Source organism: Battus philenor, unplaced genomic scaffold, assembly GCF_028537555.1.
Source record: "Battus philenor isolate CCGP_79_NKW_IND1 unplaced genomic scaffold, ilBatPhil1.0.hap1 SCAF_2, whole genome shotgun sequence".
Classification (NCBI taxonomy): Eukaryota; Metazoa; Arthropoda; class Insecta; order Lepidoptera; family Papilionidae; genus Battus; species Battus philenor.
In genome coordinates this window covers 8,471,029-8,492,110 of record NW_027181682.1, presented here as the reverse complement: position 1 = coordinate 8,492,110, position 21,082 = coordinate 8,471,029, and the positions used below count along the sequence as shown (strand labels likewise).

General features: G+C 32.8%; 4 protein-coding genes across 6 annotated transcripts; 1 reads left to right on the top strand and 3 right to left on the bottom strand.

Annotated features, from left to right (window-relative positions):
- Positions 1-5,567: 5,567 nt before the first annotated feature.
- Positions 5,568-8,934, bottom strand: O-fut1 (O-fucosyltransferase 1). Of its 3 annotated transcripts, none has more exons than XM_068764822.1 (4): positions 8,899-8,934; positions 7,407-7,855; positions 6,715-7,000; positions 5,568-6,491 (listed from the first exon to the last, which is right to left on the bottom strand). In XM_068764822.1, coding segments are annotated over exons 1-4 (1,038 nt in total). In that variant the 5' UTR covers positions 8,901-8,934; the 3' UTR covers positions 5,568-6,190. The 3 variants fall into 3 exon arrangements, with proteins under 3 accessions (XP_068620923.1, XP_068620921.1, XP_068620922.1); XM_068764820.1 differs by lacking the exon at positions 8,899-8,934 and adding an exon at positions 8,584-8,770 and having other exon boundaries at positions 7,407-7,859; XM_068764821.1 differs by lacking the exon at positions 8,899-8,934 and adding an exon at positions 8,584-8,665.
- A 982-nt stretch (positions 8,935-9,916) lies between these two features.
- On the bottom strand, positions 9,917-11,183 carry RpL35 (Ribosomal protein L35). The gene is made up of 3 exons (XM_068765047.1): positions 11,082-11,183; positions 10,648-10,784; positions 9,917-10,168 (listed from the first exon to the last, which is right to left on the bottom strand). Exons 1-3 carry the CDS (start codon positions 11,082-11,084, stop codon positions 9,937-9,939), a joined length of 372 nt encoding a protein of 123 aa, XP_068621148.1. The 5' UTR covers positions 11,085-11,183; the 3' UTR covers positions 9,917-9,936.
- Positions 11,184-11,937: 754 nt separating this feature from the next.
- LOC137922005 (alpha N-terminal protein methyltransferase 1-like) lies at positions 11,938-12,762 on the top strand. Its single transcript, XM_068764823.1, has 2 exons — positions 11,938-12,461; positions 12,528-12,762. Exons 1-2 carry the CDS (start codon positions 12,019-12,021, stop codon positions 12,760-12,762), a joined length of 678 nt encoding a protein of 225 aa, XP_068620924.1. The 5' UTR covers positions 11,938-12,018.
- A 3,268-nt stretch (positions 12,763-16,030) lies between these two features.
- On the bottom strand, positions 16,031-18,906 carry LOC137921913 (F-box/LRR-repeat protein 17-like). The gene is made up of 2 exons (XM_068764704.1): positions 18,783-18,906; positions 16,031-17,609 (listed from the first exon to the last, which is right to left on the bottom strand). The coding sequence occupies exon 2, from the start codon at positions 17,600-17,602 to the stop codon at positions 16,031-16,033; it is 1,572 nt and encodes a 523-aa protein (XP_068620805.1). The 5' UTR covers positions 17,603-17,609; positions 18,783-18,906.
- Positions 18,907-21,082: the final 2,176 nt, after the last annotated feature.

The window sequence follows — 21,082 nt, the reverse complement described above, 5'->3', positions numbered from 1 at the left end:
AAAAACATAATGTATTTTATATACCCAGTCCGCCACATCCTTAAAAAAGGCGATAGAACTAGTCCAAGGGAAATCTTCTGAATGGACAAAGGATGCCCTCGGTGGTCGCCTTTGGCACCTTTGAAGAGGCTGCCGAATATCCTACGGAACTCACAGGTACTCTTCAGGAGTCAATCTTTGCTGTACCCCAGCATCACGAGACCTTTGCGTTGCTGTCCTCTTGTCCGCATCGAGAATAAAATAAAGGCCGTCAACGAAGAATCCTCAACGCCTGCAAACCTGATGATAATTTAGTCGCCTCTTACGCACGATGTATATAAAGAGTTGTATTTCTGTGGAATTCCCGCCGATGCGTCGCTAACGATGACATCATGTAGCTCCTACGGACTTGATAAGTCCTTAACGTAACGGCAACCAGATATTAGTATTCATAAGACATTTTCCCCATAACAAGTACAGTGATTATAGAACTATTAAAATACTAATCGCTGACTAGGGCAGGTTTTATTTCTTTATAAAAATGGCCTCTTCTTTGGGGACCCCTCGTACCCCTTTCTATTGTGGGATAGGGACTTTGTTCTTATTCAATAATTTATCATGTAATATTTCTTTCGCGCTTTTTTATCGTTCCTCTTTTGATCCTTCATTCATTTATTTTCTTTCTTTCTGCAATGCTTCTTTCATATCCATTTTTCCTTTTGTTCCATACCATTTTTCTTCTCCTCATACCTTTGCTGTCACATTTTTTTGTTTTTATTCTATATAACATTTTGATCGATTCTGGGTATTCATTTTTATTTATATTATTTTATTTACTTATTTATTTAATTGCCTATTTTTACAATTTTTTTTTAATTTTAGCCCAACTCTTATTTCTTTTTATCACATTTTCCGCAAATGTTCTGCACATTTTTAGGAACGTTGATCTTGCTTCCCTGTCTTTGATTAGCGAGGCTATAGAGTCCTCGCTGACCTTACTTGCTAACCGGCATTCGTAGTCGACCCGCAGTCCTCCGAATGCGGGACTGTGGGCTACCAGGTGGACCACGATCTGGTTCACGCCCGGTTCACAGAAGCACGAGGGGCCTTCCTTGAGCTTAAACCGGTGAAGGTATTCGGAGAACCCCCGTGCCCCGTGAAGAGCTGGATCAAAATCGCGTCCACCTCGATACTGCGGAGCACGTGAAAGGTGGAGACGGCGTCCGGGAAGAATTTCCGCGTTGTCGATGTCGTCGTACCTTCCATATATCTCCTATTCCATTCGTTAAGCGTTTCCAACCTAAGCTGTCGCTTGACGAATGAGATAGAATATTCCTCATAGTCTGGTCTTCTTTTGCTCTTCAGGGCTGCATCCATGGCCAGTTGATCCGCCTCCTCATTCCCCTCCGTCCTCGCGTGCGCTTTTACCCAAGACTTACACCCTTACCATTTTCTCTCGCTTTCATGATATTCTCTTTTACTCTTAACGCTAAGGGATGGAGGGTGTCAGATCTTGCGACTGTTTGGAGGGCGGACCGCCAGTTGTTTAGTATGACGCATGATTGCGTCGACCCGCCAGCCGCGTACCCTGTCGCTTCCGCTAACGCCAGCAGGCGTACCTTGTCGCTTCCGCTAACGCCAGCAGCTCTGGCTGGTAATCAGAGCAGCTGTCCAACTTGAGCTTTTTGTTGTGTGACGTGTGCGACGTCCAACATAACGCAGAACGCCGCACGCACCTTTTCCTCTATGCGGCTGCCGTCGGTGTTAATAACCAGATCGACAACCGCGGTGGCATGTCGGGCAGCCTCCTTACCTTTCTCCAAGCAGGAGAACTCCACACTAAACTGACCAGACAGTGTGGAAGTCTCAGGTAGCTGACGGCTAACTCCAGGTCCCGATCCCCACCACTTGCCGAGAAAAGACTCCCTTTATTTCAAATAAATGGACTGCTTCATGGATTCGTAGGTCCCGAGGAAGTAGCCCGGCAAGAATAAGGGCCGAGTGCTGGGACGTGGTCCTGTGGGCCGTCGCGATCTTCTGAGTGAAGCCCCTCTGGACCGCGGCCAACTGCCTGCGTACTAGCAGTTTCCTAGCCGCCGGCGCCCATACACTCGCTGCATACAAAATTGTCGGCTCGAGTACCGCCAGATACATCGCCCTGATCACCTCTGAGTTCAGACCCCGAGATACCTTAGCGGCCCGGCACAGCTGGCGATAGAGGCCCTGGGCCTTCCTTCTCACATTCTTCACGTGACTATTGATCGTGAGCCTATCATCAACTGTGAGACCTAGTATCCAGATCTCTCTAGTCAGGCTTAGCGGCTCACCTCCCATATTCAAAACTGGATTGTCGTACTTCAATTTATTGGTTAGCACCATCACCTTTGTTTTATGAGGGGCGAACCTCAGACTGTTTCCGACTCCACGCCTACGCACATGGACGAAAACTTCGTTGGCTTTACTCAAGATACCCTGTATCTTTCACCCCGAAAAGACCAGCACAATGTCATCTGCGAACGCCTGGCAGTGTATCTCGGTCTTCCCCACCTCCTCCAGGAGGGTGTTCATGAGGAGGGTCCAGAACGTTGGGCCGCCTACGGACCCCTTGTATGCACCTCTTGGTGATCTCTCTGGCTCAATCTGCCCCCGCGTACCGTACAGACACCTTGCGATCGCTAAAGTTGCTGTCGACAAGGCGCCGCAGATTCGCGGGGCAACGAGTTTACCAGTCTGCACCTTATAGCAAGCCACCAGGCGTTATCGAAGGCTCCCTCTATGTCCAATAATACCAGCACTGCGATCTCCTTCTCCTTCAACCGAGTTCGTAAATGCTGGACCAGGACATACAGGTAGTCTTCGATACATCTCTGCATAGAGCCGTATTGGTGGCGACTGATGTAAGGCGCAGTGTAACACAGGATCCTACGGATCATCATCTTTTCCAGGACGTTGCCCAGAATAGGCAAGAGTCCGATGGGCCTGTAGGACTTCGGGTGACTAGGCCAGGCTATAGAGAACTTTTCAAAGACAGGGATATAAAAATTTTTAATACTTTACCTTACTCTCCGGAAAAAAATCTAAAACTCGGGGCCAAACAGGGACATAGCCAGTAAAAAAAATGTCAAGCAGAGAAAAACAGACTACGTAATTTTTGGAATGATTAATAAAGTGCAACAGGTGAACGGGAGGTGTTAACCTTGTCGTGACTGCAGTTACTGGAAAAACATCTATAGATTTTTTAAAGACAATTTAATGACAAACTACAAATGGTACCGAATCTGACTTACATCCCCGGTGACACTAAAGAGAAAAAGCGAGAAATATGAAGAACTAATAGAGGAAGATAAAAAATATGCAAAGAGACGAGCTGTGATATGTAAACAATAAGCAAGGGTTTGTTGTTTCGATACTAAAACAAAGTGGACCCATTTATGTTGTAAACTGGTGCATAGTGAAGACGTTATGTGTAGCAAACGAACTAAATAATGATCATTTAGGATCTAATTACTAACGAAGATTCCCTATACATAAGGCTTACCATACGTCCCGGTTTGACCGGGATAGTTCCGGTTTGAGATCCCTGTCCCGGCGTCCCGGACAAAGTTGAACAGTACCAACACCCCAAACAATCGTTCCCCCGTGCCACCCGCGCCAAAGACAAAACAAAAGCGAGCTTTTTTCGTCGAAACAGACATTTATCGTACGATTTTTCCTGGCTCAGCATGCCAAAACGAAATTGTACATTCACAAAAGAACTTGAATATGGCTATCCGTTTCTTAAAAAGCTCTGCGGTCATAACGACAGAGTGATATGTCAACAGTGTTTATCAGAGTTTTAAATAGCACAAGGTGGAAGAGCGGACATCAAGGATCATCTAACGTGCTCGAAACACAAGGCCAGCGTACGTGCCATTGCATGCTCATCTACCATAACATCGTTTTTCAAAAATGTCGAACCCGCAGAAAATGAACTTTCCATTGCCGCTAAAGAAGCTACTTTTGCATTCCATACAGCAATGCACGATATAAGTTTTTAAAACATCTGATTGCTTCTCAAAATTAATATCGAAGCTATTTGAGCCCAAATTCGGGTCTGCGCGTACCAAGTGCAAAGCGATCTTCACAGGAGTGATCGCACCGGTGGCAAGAGATGATCTACACGATGAGCTAAAAGAATGCAATTTTTTGAGCATTTCAACAGATACATCAAACAGACATGATGTTAAATTGACACCAATAGTTGTGAGGTACTTTGTACCTGTGAGAGGTATATCTGTAAAGTTACTCGATTTTCGATCTGTCGTTGGAGAAACGTCTGAAATATTGGCAAATCACATAATGTCGATAATCAAAACACACGAAATAGAAAACAAGGTAGCTGCTTTCTGTGGTGATAACTGTAATACGAATTTCGGAGGGGTAAACAGGCGGGGCACCAACAATGTCTATTCCAGGCTCAAGGAAGGTCTCGGCGTTAACATAAAAGGCATCAGTTGCAGCGCACACATCATTCACAATACAATTCAACATGCAGTTGATGGTCTTCCTGTCGAAATAGAGGCTATCGTTGTAAAATACAAATATTTTTGTATATACTGTACGCGTCACAAACTTAAAAGAGTTTTGTGAGACAGCTGACATCGAGTACAAAAAATTAGTGAAACATGGAAATACAAGATTTCTGTCTTTATAATCAGCTGTGGAAAGGATCCTGCAGCTATACAAAGGCTTGAAATCTTTTTTTCTTGGTCAAGTAAACTGCCCGTTCGCATTGCGACAGTTTTTCACAACAGAAATTGGAGCACTTTTTTGGTTTGTGCTCGGACAGTTAAATGTATTCAACAAGACCATTGAGTCTATGAAGAAGACTAATTCAACGGCGACAGATGTAGGTATGGAGTTGGCAAAGTTAAAAAACAATCTTCAAAACAGGATGGAAAACAAATTTCTTCCACAAGCAGCTAAACAACTCTTAAATAAATTGAAAGAGTCCATAAGTGTCGAAAACTTCATGAGTGACGTTCACGCTTTTTATGAGCGCTGCTTATCGTATTTAACATGGTGGGAGCTTCGTCGAAGCTGAAGATTTTCAGTGGATCTGCTTGAAAAATGAGCTCAACTGGAATGAAATCGAAAAAGCAGCAGAAAATATAAATAATATGCAAAAACCTCAATCGAAATCCCAAATAATGATTGATAAGCTGTTTGATGAGGTGTTATTGACAAAAAGCTTCTTCCAAAATTCTAATGAAGCTAATTACTCCGAGAAATGGGTTCAGCTATTCACCCATTTTCACAAGCAGCATATTGAGGTGCCAAATTTAAAAAAAAATTGTGGAGTTTACCGTGTTGTGTTTACCCGGTACTTCAGCGCCAGCGGAAAGAATTTTTTCACAGATAAAAAAAATGTGGTCTGACGATCGGGGGAGGATGGAAGAATGCGTTGTGGAAGCCTTGCTTACGTGCAAACTCAACTTGAACATGTCATGCAGTGAATTTTATGACAAAATTAAGCACGACAAAACGATTCTGAAGAAAGTGTATTCTAGTGAAAAATATAAAGCAAACGTGGGTGAATAATAAAACCGGGCAAATTTTTAGTGTTGTTTGTATTAATTGTATTTTGTCTCTTTTTCTTTTTAATAAAAAATACATTCACATTTATTAATATGTTTTCAATTCATAATAATTTTGTTTGCATTTCAAATATGAAAAACACAAATTAAGCAAAAAGCAAAATGAAAATGATCCTCTTTCTTTTCTGCGTCCCGGTTTGGCTCTTCGTAATCATGGTAAGCCTACCTATACATATCCCTATACATTGTCAAGTTATTGCTCAATTAATTTATTTCTTTTACCATGGAATATTTAATTGACAAATAATTATTTTTACTGCAATGGAATTAAAGTTAACAAAATTAACATAACTTAATTAAATTATATAATCAATTATGATAATAATATATATTTTTTAATTTGGAGACAAAAATGTACTGAAACTTTTAGCAGTTTTTCTGTATTAAGTAGTTTTTAATAATTAACATGTTTATATTTTATATAACTAGACCCAATTGATTACATTTTAAAATTTAAATACTGCAAATTTCATGATTATTAGATTTACGCAAATAAAAAAAAAATCAAAAATAGAAAACAAGCTTGACATTTTTCAATTTATTGACTTCCTTAATATCTCTTTAGCACAGTTCGGTCACAATTCTTCATGTTTGCTTTTATTTGGAACTGGAAAAGACCAAAACTCTGATGGCAAGCCCTTGACATCTCTTTCTCTCTTTGCGAAAGCAGAAAATGATGAAACACAATTTCCGATGAAATAATTGGCTTGGCCCAAAATAGCCAAATCTAGGTGAGGATTGGCTTGGTCTAATTTTACCACAGCTATATTGAATTGACGTAGTGAAGCTTTTAAGTCATCTAGTAAGTGGTTTGAATCTGATGCTACAAAAATAAATCTGATATTGTTTACTTTTTTCAATGCTCTCTTTAACTGTCTGAAAATGAAAATAAATATTTAAAAAACAAACATAGTCCGAAATGTAAAACAATGCTTTCATTATTCTTATCTTTTTAAGTTTTATGGATAGCATTTAGGTGCATGTCGTGCGCCAAACTAGTAGCTGTAAAAGTATTTGACTAGTCACCTATATTGAATACATTGATTTAAAAGAGATTTTAAAAATTCTCAAGTCGAAACTTCAAAAAAGTGCTACTTACTTTATTATCTCAGTTTTTTGTGGAAGACACATTGATTGAGTTAATATACCCCTTTCATTCTTATAACCAACACACTGAGGAGCAGCAAATAATCTTGGGCTATCCTTAACATGTTGACAAGCTCGTACCCAATCTTGACCATTTCTTAAATGGATTCCTATGAAACCACCACCACTTATGTTTTTTTTTATGAAAGCTCTTGCTTTTTCTGTTATGTCCGGGTTCCATTTTAAATATTTGTGTAAATGTACATTTTCTTTTTGTACAGGAAAGCTGGCTGGAGCACCTACAAATCAAGCATAATTAACGTGGACTAAATTTGGTTGAGTATAGAAAATTTGTGGCACCAACAAATTTACATTAACTTTTAAAATACTCAACCTGAATAATAATTATAAAAATTATTACTCTCTAAATCTTTCATTAGTCATTATAGGGCCTAGTTTTCATTAACGGTATTTTATTTTAAATAAAGTATATATATAAGCTAAGATATTCTAAAGTATAGTTATATGAAATATAAAGTAGAATATAAAATAAACATAGAGTTAATTTCTTTACAACGGTTTTTTATTGCCCGAATTCATTATAAACAAAATGAATTAATGGCAGAGTATGTTTTAGGCATATTTTTTCTGCAGCTTTCTAATGAAGATAGTTAATTTAAGCTATCTTCTCCAAATATATTTCACCTGTAAATGCTAGAACTGGCCATTCTGCAGGATGGTATTTTTGCTTCCATTGATTCATCATATCTTTATTCTGTGCATCATAATGAAGGGGACCGTAAAATTCAGAGGCTACAAATTCTATATCATATGTGTTCCAAAAAGGTCCAAAAGGATTTCCAGATTTTGCATTGCAGCTATCTTCTTTTTCGCCACTTCTCCGGACATAACAGAAAGAAATCCGTTTTTTAGGTTCCCAAACTATAGGGGCTACATTTTCCATGAAATCTTCCATTGGTATTACTTTGTGGTATAAACCCAAAGAATCTGTTTCAAAATAGGTGGTAAAAGGAACTTGAATAGATTTAGCTTCTCCATATCGATATTCAACCCATGGTGGCAGGACTAGTGTACGGTTTATACCTTTGCTAAATGCCAAAGCACCTAGGAAATGGTCAGCTTGGTTACCAAACCTACCTAAAAAAATTACAATTATATAATATTCATTTATGATTATTTTCATTTTAGTGTATGATAGTACATATAACATTTGAACCACTAATTTTTCTATTCCTTTTTTAGCTTTTATGTTATTTTTCATTTTATAAGACAAATTAAAAAATAATAATGTTGCTATTGGTCCAACGTTTTTTTAAATATTGAAACAGAAATTCCTTGTTGAGATAAACAATTTTTAAAAGCTGTTCCAGGTAATGATGAAATAATTATTAATTCATTATCAACATATATTAACAAAGAAACAGAAGACCAAAAACTAAGGCATATGTTTTCCTATTTATAAATTAATCCTATAATATCATATAAAAACTTAAATTATGAATTATTTTTATTTATACTATATAATCACTAATCGGTCTATTAAATGATCAATGTCATAGGTTGAGGGAAAATAATTCAAAGGGAAGTTTTGAAACTCTTCTGCTTGAATTTAAAATAAATGTCAAACATTTTATTTGATATGTAAAGTACGTAACCTTGTAAAATTTAATACATTCATTTTAATATAAAGGTACTCAACAAAAAAATGCCTACCATAGCATTCATAAATATATACTAGTAACATATACTTATTTTGTGTACTGTACAAAATTGAGTGTAATGCATACAGTACCCAAGAAGGCACTTTTTGTTTTTAGATATAAATATTAAAAGTAAACCAACAAAATTGATTATAACTCACCCATGCATGGACAATAAACAACATATCCATAATCATGATAACTTAATGAAGTAACAAAATTCAATGCTAAACATAATAATAAACGCATATTTGGAGAATTCTTAATATTTTATGTATTATTATTCTTGAATCCGAAGTAGAAAACACTCATAATACAAACAATTGGGACTAGTCACATTATGATACTAATTTAAACGGTATCGTATTTACAGAGCTTTTTTATCAAAAGACTACATTTCATAGTGTCGATTTATAATAGATTAAAAGCATAAATGTAATGATAGATGGCGCTTTATACATTGTTGTACAACTTACATTATTATTATTTATATTCTAAATATAAAATAAAACAATGTTTATTATTATTGCTGCGAAACTCTCATTTCAATTATTTTCTTTCAAATAAATTCCACATAATATTTTTAGTTAAACGACTCAAAATATTATTTCTTTTTGCACTTTGTACTTTCTGTCAATTATTTTTTTTTTCAAGCAAATTCTTACCACAATCAATCATAACCGTTAAATTGCTTTTCTTTTATTAAAGAAAGTAATGCAACTGATATTAATTTATCTTGACGGTTAGTGATATAATCCTTAGAACTTCATATTTCTCGTTACGAGTAATAAAATTTACTTTATTGAATATTAGTATAATGTAAAGAATGTAATCGTTACCGGAATTAACTTTATTTATTTTAAATTTTAGGCAGGTTGTTCTTGATGCCATTGTTATTTACGTATATTTTTTGAATATTGCTCTAAGAATTACATGACGTTTTCTGTAACATGTTTTTAACTGGAATTGATCTTGAACGTGTTTAATGTGAAATTGCAAGGAATAATTCTTTAGGACTTAGGAAAGAACAATAATTTTAACAAATATCTATATATAATAATTTCTCCTCATATCAAAATTACTGATTCATAATACTACTTTTCACTCATAAATTTAATATTAGGTTTCACTAGTTAGTCCGAGGACCGACAGAAAGACAGTTTTATGAAGATAAATATTAAATAAAATCAAACCAACACTGATCGAAGTCAGTTAGATGTTTTTATTTATTATTGTATTATATTTATAATATATATTAAACCTTTTTTATTATAAGTATATATGTATGTATGTTTATGTATATTTATGTTCATTTGTTTGTGAATATGTATTTTTTTTGTACACATGAACTACCCTTTATAAGTACTATTATCTTTTCCCTACTATGGTTGTCTGTAAGAGATTGCCTTGTGTGATAAGACCGCCCATTGTACTTTTCAGTATATTATGTATCTTATCATGTACAATAAAGAATATTAAATAAATAAATAAGTATTTTGTTACAATGTATTTATTTAAGCTTTTACAGCATAAACCCGTGGTGGAAATAGAGACTTCTTTCTTATTTCTTTGCGTGTTTTTAGTTTAGCTTCATGTTTTGTAAGAGCTTTACGCATAGCACGGGTCTTCTTCGGTCTAAGATCCAGAGGCTTGTATTTCTTGTTCTTGTAGTGATTTCGAAGGTTAACCTTCATTTTCTGATGATAAACAATATAAACTCGAGCAATAGCTTTCCTTACAACACGTCTGTAAAAGTAAGAAAAACAAAAATTAATATTTTAAAAGTTATAAATTCTTTTTAGTTAAGCAAGGACATAGTCTAGAGATGTCAATTAAAATATGTATAATCAAAGAAAAAAATAGAATTATTGTCATAGTCATTTGATGTGATAGTGTCATAATGCAAAAAAGTGGTTCCAACATTACTAAAATCCTGCGAATTTAAACCTGTATATATACACTTATGTATTTATAAAAAAGTCAAAAAAAGTCAGGAAAATTTACTGATCTATTTTAAAATTTAATTTAAATTTCGCATCACATTTTGTAGTGTTAATTATTTATTTCTTTAAAAAATATTTTACGAAGTTTTAAATTTTATTGTAATAAAATTAAGTGTGAGTTAATATCAAGACTTATAAAATATGAATACTTATTTCACAAAGACCTAATCAATTAACCCAAACGTTTAAATGAACATACACATTAACTCGTTTGAAACTTACATCTTGGAGAGCTTTGAAGCTACACCACCGGTGACTTTCGCGACTCTTAAATTAGTCAACTCAGTCTTCAGCTCTTCAAGCTGTTTGAATAGCTCTTTCTTATCCTTAGTACGTAGCTCCGAGCACTTAACCTTACCCTAAATCGAAAAATTAAAGAAAAGTATGTTAATAAAAAAAATTAAATGCAATAGTAATTTCAGGGCATTATACTTGAACAACTATAATATTATATGCAAAATAAACTTAAAAACTTGAAATTCGAGGCAAGCACTCGTAGGTTATGTATAAAAATACTAAGTGAAATACAAATTTACACAAAAATAAAAAACAAAACATATACAACAACATCGTTAAACAATATCACTGTTTTTAAATAAATCCCATATTTGTCGATGGAGAAGGTAAATGTAGATAAAATTATTAAAATATCGTACCATTTTGAAAAAGACCCTTTCTGTCACCGCTGTTTTGACATAAAGAGCTATCAATTGAAATTTAGTGATGTACAAAGCTTGCCAAGGGTTACAAGTTTCACATGTAAACCATAAACGCACAATGGCTATGAGGTACAAAACTTTGTAAATTAAAAATTATAATTAGCTTCAAAATATAAATTAATAAATCTTTTCAAGACCATTATTATCATTTGAGTAAGAACCGACAATATATTTGATAAGGTATTTAACTTTTTTTTATTATTCAACGTACTGCTCTCTGTTGTGTGTAACAATAACCCATTTTTTCGCCAACTTACAGACTTCATAGTTTCCATTGTATTACATTGGTTTAGCGAAAGAGTAAAAGTTTATTACCAGCAATATTATATTTTCTAAAAGTTAAAACTATACCTTAAACTTTTGTTAAACAAGTTTTGTTTTTTTTTTTGAATTTTTATTTTATTTTTATTTCTTCAGGAAACTTAAAAACTAGCTACATTTTAACAGGTGACTTATACATCAAGGGGTCATTACAAGTTTCCGCCTTTAGCATTATTACATACACTGTGAGGACGTGCAAAAGACCATAATCTTACATAGACAAAAGTTTACTCTATGAACTCTATGTGCTATACACAGGATAAGGAACAAAGTCTTACAAGATACATAAAAACATATATTCACATACATATATGCATACAATGTACAAATAAATAAAAAAGATGTTATTTTTAAAATCCTTTTTACTATGCAGGCTTAACTTTTATGATGACGGAAATAACAATTTGCCAGAGCTAATTATTTTATTATGAAAAAAAAATTGTAATGTCTATGCTGTTGTTATTATCCTCTTTGATTGACAATCAATTGAAATTTAAATTGAAGAGATTTATTTTTACAGTTACCTTTATAGTTTTGATATTTATACATTAAAATGAATGATTGTAAAGATATCAATTATGAATTGTCATTAAAATATTGGGCTGATATACCTGCCACAGTGGACGGAGTTCTAGGAGGTTTCGGATTTATATCTAATGCAGACATTGAAGGATCAAAATTATTTTTGAATTCAATATTTGCAATAAATAACGCGCCTAATACTAATCTTGCTATAGATTGTGGCGCCGGTATTGGTAGAATAACAAAACATTTGCTCTTACCAATTTTTAGACAAGTTGATGTAATAGAACCTGATGAAAAATTTATTAATAAAGTAAGGGAATTTGTTGGAGAAGACAATAAAAAGGTTAGAAAGTTATACAAGATTAGTTTACAGGAATTTGTGCCAAAAAAAAAGTATGATGTTATATGGAATCAATGGGTTTTAGGTTATTTGACTGATGAAGATCTTGTTCTCTATCTAACCCGCTGCAGGTAAATAGGTTAATATCTTCTGATTAAGAGCAAATGATTTAGATTATAACTAAATTTGTTTTACAGGGACGCACTTTCTGATAATGGAGTTATAGTGGTTAAAGAAAATGTGACTTCATCTGGTATCACAGAAAAAGATGATACAGATTCTTCTGTAACTAGACCTTTTAAAGAATTCTTAAAAATATTCAAAAAAGCTAACTTAAAACGGATTAAGCAATGTAAGCAGACTAACTTTCCTAATGGAATATATCCTGTGTACATGTTTGCACTTGTGCCAAATGTTGGTGCACCAGAATAAGTATAATACATAATTTAAATTTAATACTTATATTATTTCCTTCCTATACCCATTAAAATATTGTAATTATTTTACCAGATAATTGTACATAGGTGTAAAAGCTTCTTAGGTGATAAAGCTTCATATCTAAAAAACAACAGTTTTGGAAATAATTTATAACAATGGTATTTAGATTAATACACATTGAAATAAAGTATTGTACTTTGTACTGCCAAAAGTTATGGGAATGTCACATTCCTAGAGATACAATAAATTAATGTATTATATACCATATTGATTCCTTTACACAGGATTGCAAATAGGTGTATAAGTTTAAAAGATTTTTATTAACAATCTATATATTCATCCTAAATTAAAACTTAAGCCTTCAAAGCCTGCATGCAATAAAAAACGGCAGAAATCTCATCACTTCTGCTGAAAAAATAATAGAACAGGCTTTGTGCTTGTGTCATAAATAAATAGAGATTTAAATTTATTCTCATTTTATTTAAGGTTTTTTATTTTTATTTCATATGCATGGCATCCTGAAATACTGTGTACAAGAAGAAACACCAGTTGTTAAAAATTTACAAACAACTAGAAATTATTTATGTAAACTGTTTCAATACAGATACCACGGCCTAGATTAAAATACAAAAATAATATAAAAATAATGCCCAGTTAGGAGATAATAATGATATATATATGCTAATTTTTTTGTTGTTAGATGAGTTTTTGTTGTTAGTTTAAAACAAAGAAAGAAATTAATATTTCAGCTAAGAGGGTAGGGGACCTGAATAAAGATAAAATTATTATTCATGCATTAAATTATTACAATATCCTCAACAGTTTTATACTTCAATTTTATAGCTGCTAAAACAGAAAAAGAATATCTTTACAGTAGTAAGAACAACGTCATTGCAGGATGTTATCAAACGGAATATCGTATAATCCCTTTTGACAACTGTAATATATAAATATTGCGAGTGTATTATCGTATTTGTATCAAAATTATGATGCAGACTCAATTAATCTATAGCTGCCACTTGAACCTTCAAATTTTGCGCCCACTTGCTGTGTGAGCCTCGAAATCAGAATAATCATTTTGTTGACAAAAGACGGACCTCGTGCAACGCCTAAAGTGCAACAGGATTTTTACTTATGCGCCACGCGTATTGAAATTTTCCACGACTGACAAGTACAGGCATTCCGTAGGGAACAGTTGCGGTTTACTTTATTCAACAGTATTTTATTAACATACGGCACCTCTTCATGCCTTCCTTATTCCTAAAAGTCATACACGAACTCTGTAACCATAATATCACAATGACGGGGAATCCACGCGACATTACTTGCTTTACCATGCGAAGTTGTACAGAATTTTTTTTCTACGCGTGTATGTTTAATGCTTATAGTGAGACAGATATTTAAATTATAGTGTCATAGCCGGCTAATTTAAACACGAACGAACTATCCAGCAAAAAATAAAATACAGAACGTTTATACCTAAAGCAATTTACAATTTAGGTAAATATGACTTTAAAAAGTTACATTTTTATCTGTTATTAAAACAAAATTATTCAAACAGTGAATGATAGTTGGTGGCAGTTTATAAAATATGATTACAGGCTTCCTTTTAAGAAAGCAGCTATATAAATATATATAATAAAGTATATAATATAATATATAAATATAATTAATAGTATATAAATATAATTAATAGTATATAAATATAATAAAGTGCAGTATTTTAGACGATGTTGTGTGATAGGTGTTATATAAATACACCTATATCCTAAATAAAACTTGAGCCTGCAAATGCGACGAAATAAAAAAAAAACTAGAACAAAGAAATCTCTTATCCGGTATTTCCCAGATAATGCATGTGTCACACTGGGAAGAACAACACAAGACATACCTTTGAACGACAATTACACACGATAAAATTTTAGAATACCAAAAATTAAACTATCTGCTTATAAATTATTTTTTGGTCACCGTTTGTCTAAGTAATTCAATCCTGTAGAATAATTATGAGAAACAGCTGAATTTCTTTTGGGGATTTTCCACTGCGTTTCCGAACGTAGTCACCACTTCGTCGCATTCTTGAAATAGTATTCCACGAGCTTAGCTTTTTTTGGAAATAATTGACTGGCGTGGTGCATGTTTGGAACTGTACCAAAGATCCAACAATTTTGCCATAGTAAGATTACTTTATGTTGGACGAGTGCTCTGATAAAAGAATGTGCTGCGTGGTCGTTTTGCCAACACAACAGGCAAGCAAATTCTGTCATATCAACCTGCTCTTATTATTTTCTTATTCTCAAGCCCAATTGTTGCCTATCCGATCAAAGTACGAAAGTTTGAACCAGCTATGTATAGGACTGAAAGCTTTTTATCAGCAAAAGACGACCGTAGTCTAAAGTGACTTTATTGCTGAATGAGCATGCGACGAAGCGAACAATGAAATTTTTATTTATTAAATTCACGATGTCACTGAAACATAATTTTGAAGTTGCCGTCAATTTGTGAAAATAAACCATTCAGTGATGTAATTCAATTTTTGTAATTCAATCCAAAGACAAGTTTAAAAGGATTATTTTGAAAAAAGTATTTCTATTTTCAAAATAATCCTTTTAAACTAGCTAATTTTAAAAGGTTTCAATGTCATCTTGGTAGAAAGAAAAGGATTAAAAAATTTTGAAAATTTTGAGACGAACTTATATTAAAAGGGAAAATTATTGTCGTAGGTAATCCAAGGTAGGTCCTACGTACAAGAAGATATATTTAAAAGGTTCCCAGGAACATAAATCCCAAGAGAAGACGAATGTTGATAGAAAATTAGCTTAGCAACCCTCCTTTATTATAAAGACATTTCTTTAAACATTGTTTTGGATCCTAAGACAGATAGATGCAACCCGCTAATGCTTATAGATTTCTAGTAGATTTTGATTCTTTTCACCTATTTTTTTATGACTGAACCTCTCTGAGACTATGACCAGGGACTGCTCTTTTGAGATACGGCATTTTTTTCAATATTTCGTAAATGCTAGAGCTATTATAATTTTACAGGTTCTTTTTTACAAATAACAGTGTAACTAGCTAATAAGAGAAAATTTTTCAGGTATCAAAATTTGATTTCTTAATAGGAGAAAGATAGTGTGCAAATATAGTTACGAGTTAAAAATGAAAACTTATTTTTTTCATCAATCATATTTTTTTCATAAATACAGGAATTTCTAAATATTTATAATACAATTAAATTAATACGACTAATATAATGAATAAATCATTCATCATATCTTCTTATCGGACTTGTATCTATGTTAAAATTGTTTACTTTTATATAATTTCTAATAAATTCGCGGTCATCTTCTGTTAAAAGTGTCCAACTTTCTAGTTCTACCAATATTTCCAAACTCATACAACTTTGAATTATTCTTTCAACGGAAGTAATAGTCATGAAATCAGATTGCATGATACGTAGCTCTCTTAAATGTATAAGTGGATTTTTTTCTAAAATCTTTAAAATGAAATCATCATCAAATTGTATAGCAGTACCAATTTGAATAAATTGTATATTTACACAATTTGTTAATAGAAATAATAACTGTTCGTCCGTGCAGGTACTTACACAAGTAAGCTTTTTTAAATTACGAAAAGGTAATATTTCTAACTTTTTTGTGTACAAAGATGTATGTTGTATTAATGTACAATTATAAAGAGTTAAACTTTCTAGCAACGGACACATTTGACTTATGTACATAAGAGCATTCAAATCAATTTGATCAACATGTTCAAGGTGCAGATTGATAATGTTACAACCTTTTACTTGAAGTATCTGTTTGATGTGGTCGGCGTAAAAATCACATGACAATAGTTTTAGTTCTTTCAGGTATTCCAGTCCAATAAGTACCATGAGATCGCTTTGCAGAGTGTTATGGAAAACTGTCATACTATGTATCAAGGGACACATTTTGACAGCCAATTTTAAATGATTATCTGTGGCATAACGACTGACGTAAGTTTTTAATTTGAGCTGTTTTAGTCCAATATCCGACTTGTGAATAAATTCCAAAACCCTGCCAATTTCGTCACATCTCCCGACGTCTTCCAAGTTTTCGCAATGTAAGAGCATATTTGCGAAACCACTCCATGTGACAGATGTTCTATAGAGTTGTACGCTTTTTAATTTTTTGAGGTTACAAATAATATCAATACTTTCATCTGATATAAACTTGGAAGAAGAAACATCTAGTTTTTCTATTTTTGGACAATTTTGTACTACACAAATCAATATATTGTCAGTGCAATCATAGTTTATGAAAAGGTATTTAAGGTTGTGTAATTCTTTCAAAGATTCAATAATAGCGCCCTCCATATCTATAGTTTTCCAACCACCAGACAAAGATCCCAAATTTAAATACACCAATCCTTTGAGCATCTTCAGTTTTGAATAAAATACTGACCGAATCATCTTAGGAATTTTATCTATAGAGAGGTACGTTAAGTTTTTTGTGAAGAGTACTTCTGACATTTTAACAATAACATTCATCTGTGTCACGAATTTTCCCATAGAAACTCTGAAACCATATGAATTTTTAGTTTTTTCTATTAGATCAGATAATGCTCTTATTGTTTCTACAGCTAATGTATCGTAAGTCATCCACGGTACATTAATATCCAAAAACGAACGAATAGCTTCTATTTTATGCCCTAAAACTACTTGGGCATTACTTATGTTTTCCTGAGCCAGAACAGCTGTTGCTGACATTTGTGACTCTGCTTGTAAAGCAATCCAGTCGCCAAGCTTTGCTAACGCCAAACTTTCCAACTTTTTTGGTTGCTTGTATCTCGACATGATTAGTCTGAAAGAAAAAATGTTTAAAACATATAACTATCTTTTAAAAATTAAGACAATTAAGTAATGGTAAGCGTTAACGCACGAACATAACTTTGTGGTTTTATACAGGTTTTTAGTAATACGTTCTGCGCAACACTACCTGCCATTATTACCTAGACTTACGATGATTTCGTTACTTTATTTCGATTCGTCGTTTGTAACCATAGAAGCCCACTGCAAGGCACAAACTTCCCCCAAAGATACCTATGGGGGATGTACCATTACTGCCACGCTTGGCAGAGGGGTTGGCGATCGCAGTGTGACACTATGGTACGCAGATGACATTATTGCCCATCCTCTGGAAATTTGTTTATCAGCAGTGGCAATCCTATGTAATTAATGCACAAGAGTGAATTATATAAGATTGTATCATTGGAATCGAACCCGTGACTTACGATCGGAAGTGTCAGTCCTTACCGCTGGGCTAACACTGCTTAACAACGACAGACGTCTGATAGCTCTCTAGAAAATCTTTATTTTTGTGATCTGATAAAATATTTTATTTATAACGGAAATTCTAGAATTTCTTGTCATATCTAACATGTATCTGCTTTTACACCCTGCGATATACATGTACGGCAAAGAAGTTACAATTATTTTTAACTCTATCGATTAATTAAAGGAAAATTTGTCAATTATCTATTAAACATTTAACTACGTTTTTTTCAATTGTAATATTTGTAGTAATATTAATAATACTAAACGAAATACGAAATACGTGTTAACACTGAATGGAAATTAAAGTAAATATAAAATGAAGATAGAAAAAGTAGAATATAGACAGCATCTACTTATTTTTAATCATTAAATCCTTTTCAAATGCCACTTTTTTTTCTAGACAACAATAATTTCTGTTATTAAAGTATATAGAAAACACAGAATATATATTATCAGCTAAGTTACAGGGGAAAACGAAATTTTATTTTTGTATATACATAGTCTGAACTAAAAATTGTACAATATAATCAGGCTTTATTATGTCCATTGTTTAATATTTATTGTTTTAAATATGCGTCCTAAAATACATGGAATGTTTTAAGCATAGAAATGCGCACATTGTAAAAAAAGACTAGAGAGAAAGTTTTATCTATATAGTTTTTGTATTATAGTTGTTGTATGTTTAGTGTTATATACCTACCATTTATTCAAAGTACTCAGCACTGATAATTCTTTTTAGAGTATACAAAGTTTCAAATCTTCGTTTGCTTCTTGTGTTAAATACGTTTTTGAGAAAATAAAAATAAATACAGATCCGACTAATAGAAATCTATTAATACCTTGCTAACAGACTACCGATACTTTATATAATTAAACTCGAGGTTGACGTACGCAGATCTGCTAATTTTTCTTGGAATAAATCGCGATTCAAAAACAGTTACGTATTTCAATATATTAAATAATACAAATAAAATTACAAAATATATCCAAACTTTGTTATTTTAACGTTTCTATGAAAAACAAAAACAAAAAATATTTTCTTGCAAAAAAAATATGTTTACTCCTTATTTATTTAATGTACCGTGATAATTAAAACTAAGCCTCCAACGGTTTGTAGGCTGGCTTTAAAGTCATTTCATGGTTAAAAAATTCTAATAAAAACAAATCTATTTTACTTTCGTATTTTAAAAGTGATATATCTAAATGACTTATAATAAGTCCTTGCACTGAACTAAGATTGTAAAAGAACAGTGATAATCTTTATTTTCTTCATATAATATTATATCCTGTATGATTTTTGTATTCATTATCTTAACATGTTACGAGGTAATTTACATTAGCCTAGTAATTTCATTAAATCGCTTCGGTACTCTAAAACCAGAGCACAAAACATTCATGCTTTTATTTAGCGAAATATATACAGTATAATAAGACAGGCAGTCATGTTTGTCTTGATTTATTACTAGATTTAACGATGTGGTATTAATGGATCTATAAATCTTTTACTATGCTGCAGCAGAAAGAAAGTTAAAATATTAATAAAATTAAAATAGTAAGATAAGATAATCTTTGAGATTTAAGCACTTTACTTTTAGTAATTTAAAAAAAAATTGTTCTATAGCATTGAATAATAGCTCGTGACCCTTTCTTATTTATTATAAGTTCCTGTTAGTCTTAACAATTTCATTATTACATCGAAGTCCGCGCTCAGGAATCCAAAAGCGAAGCTTGTGATCATGTTTAAAAAAAATCCTTTCATAAAATATGGTCACAGCGTGTCCCCATGGCAGCTATAAATAATATTTATGTAAACATAAATATTATTGGTTTAATGGTTGCCAAATAGATACGCCAGAGTTCAAAGTAAAATTTAGCAAGCAATTTTTTTTTTAATTAATTACGTTTAGAGGTCAATAATTTATTCATTGCACCCTGGAAAACTATTGTTCTACTGAGTTCGTTTGGCTGTATGCTTTGACGCTTTGTCTAAAAAAGAGGGACTGTGCTCCAGTAGATGTTGTTCTGGTACCTCTTTCAAGACAATAAAGCAAACAATTGACTATGTTTTCATATTTTCGAGAACAAATGTTGGCCTTTCCGACTAAAATACGAAATATAAACTAGTGGTAAATAGTAACACAAGATGCTCTACGTCTTTAATAGCTAACTGAACCACCCCTGTCCACCAACTATCACCGTGTTGCTTATTGATACCACAGCGAATAAAATTCTGCAAAGAAAATATTTGCGTGTTAAATTCAATATTACGCTGAAACATTATGTTAAAGTTGTATACTTAATAGATATATAGATAGCACTATAGTAATACAAAATTATTTGAATACTGTTGTAAAACATGCCAGTTCTTAACACGTTTAGTGTTATTTAAAACAATTATAATCGTCAACAAATTACATTTAACACAGATCTGAGTTTTTTTTTCGGAAATTAATCATATAGCAATATGCTCGAAAATGTAGAAGTGGGATCATATGATAATCAACAATATAAAACGACGTACCTAAAAGATTATAGAATATCATGTAAAATAGAAAGCGAAATGTAATGAACAATTATAAAGAAGAATAAGTTCGGTTTGATGCTTGGGTTTGTACTTACAAAGTACTTTTTGTTGTGTACCTTCTTGTAAAAAACTGAGAAAAACATAGGGGCATATAAGCCTACGTTCTGATGTTTTTCATAACGATCATAACTTTGACCGTATTTAATTTTAATGTTAGAGTTATAAAAATATATGAACATCGTCATTAATTAAAATATAATCATAGATGAGCAACGAGATAAGCAACCAGCATCTTTAAGACTGGAAGCCTTTAAAAAAAACATTTATTACAATGAAAATTATAAATAACAAAGAAGATTAAAAATAAAGTATTTTTGAATACATTTAGTTATCTGTTGTCTGCGATATCATATTATTTATTAACGAAATAATGTCAGTGTCATTAGATTTTGACAGTGGCAGGCTTTGTGGTTGTC

Excerpts from the sequence above, each read along its gene's own strand:
- LOC137921913 (XM_068764704.1), bottom strand. The coding sequence starts at position 17,602 with ATGTCGAGATACAAGCAACCAAAAAAGTTGGAAAGTTTGGCGTTAGCA.
- RpL35 (XM_068765047.1), bottom strand. Across the intron at positions 10,169-10,647 it reads GCTTCAAAGCTCTCCAAGAT|ACGTGTTGTAAGGAAAGCTA; the intron begins GTAAGTTTCAAA and ends TTACTTTTACAG.
- LOC137922005 (XM_068764823.1), top strand. The coding sequence starts at position 12,019 with ATGAATGATTGTAAAGATATCAATTATGAATTGTCATTAAAATATTGG. Across the intron at positions 12,462-12,527 it reads CTCTATCTAACCCGCTGCAG|GGACGCACTTTCTGATAATG; the intron begins GTAAATAGGTTA and ends TTTGTTTTACAG.
- O-fut1 (XM_068764820.1), bottom strand. The coding sequence starts at position 8,671 with ATGCGTTTATTATTATGTTTAGCATTGAATTTTGTTACTTCATTAAGT. Across the intron at positions 7,001-7,406 it reads GCCAGTTCTAGCATTTACAG|GTGCTCCAGCCAGCTTTCCT; the intron begins GTGAAATATATT and ends CTTGATTTGTAG. Across the intron at positions 6,492-6,714 it reads CAAAAAACTGAGATAATAAA|ACAGTTAAAGAGAGCATTGA; the intron begins GTAAGTAGCACT and ends TTTCATTTTCAG.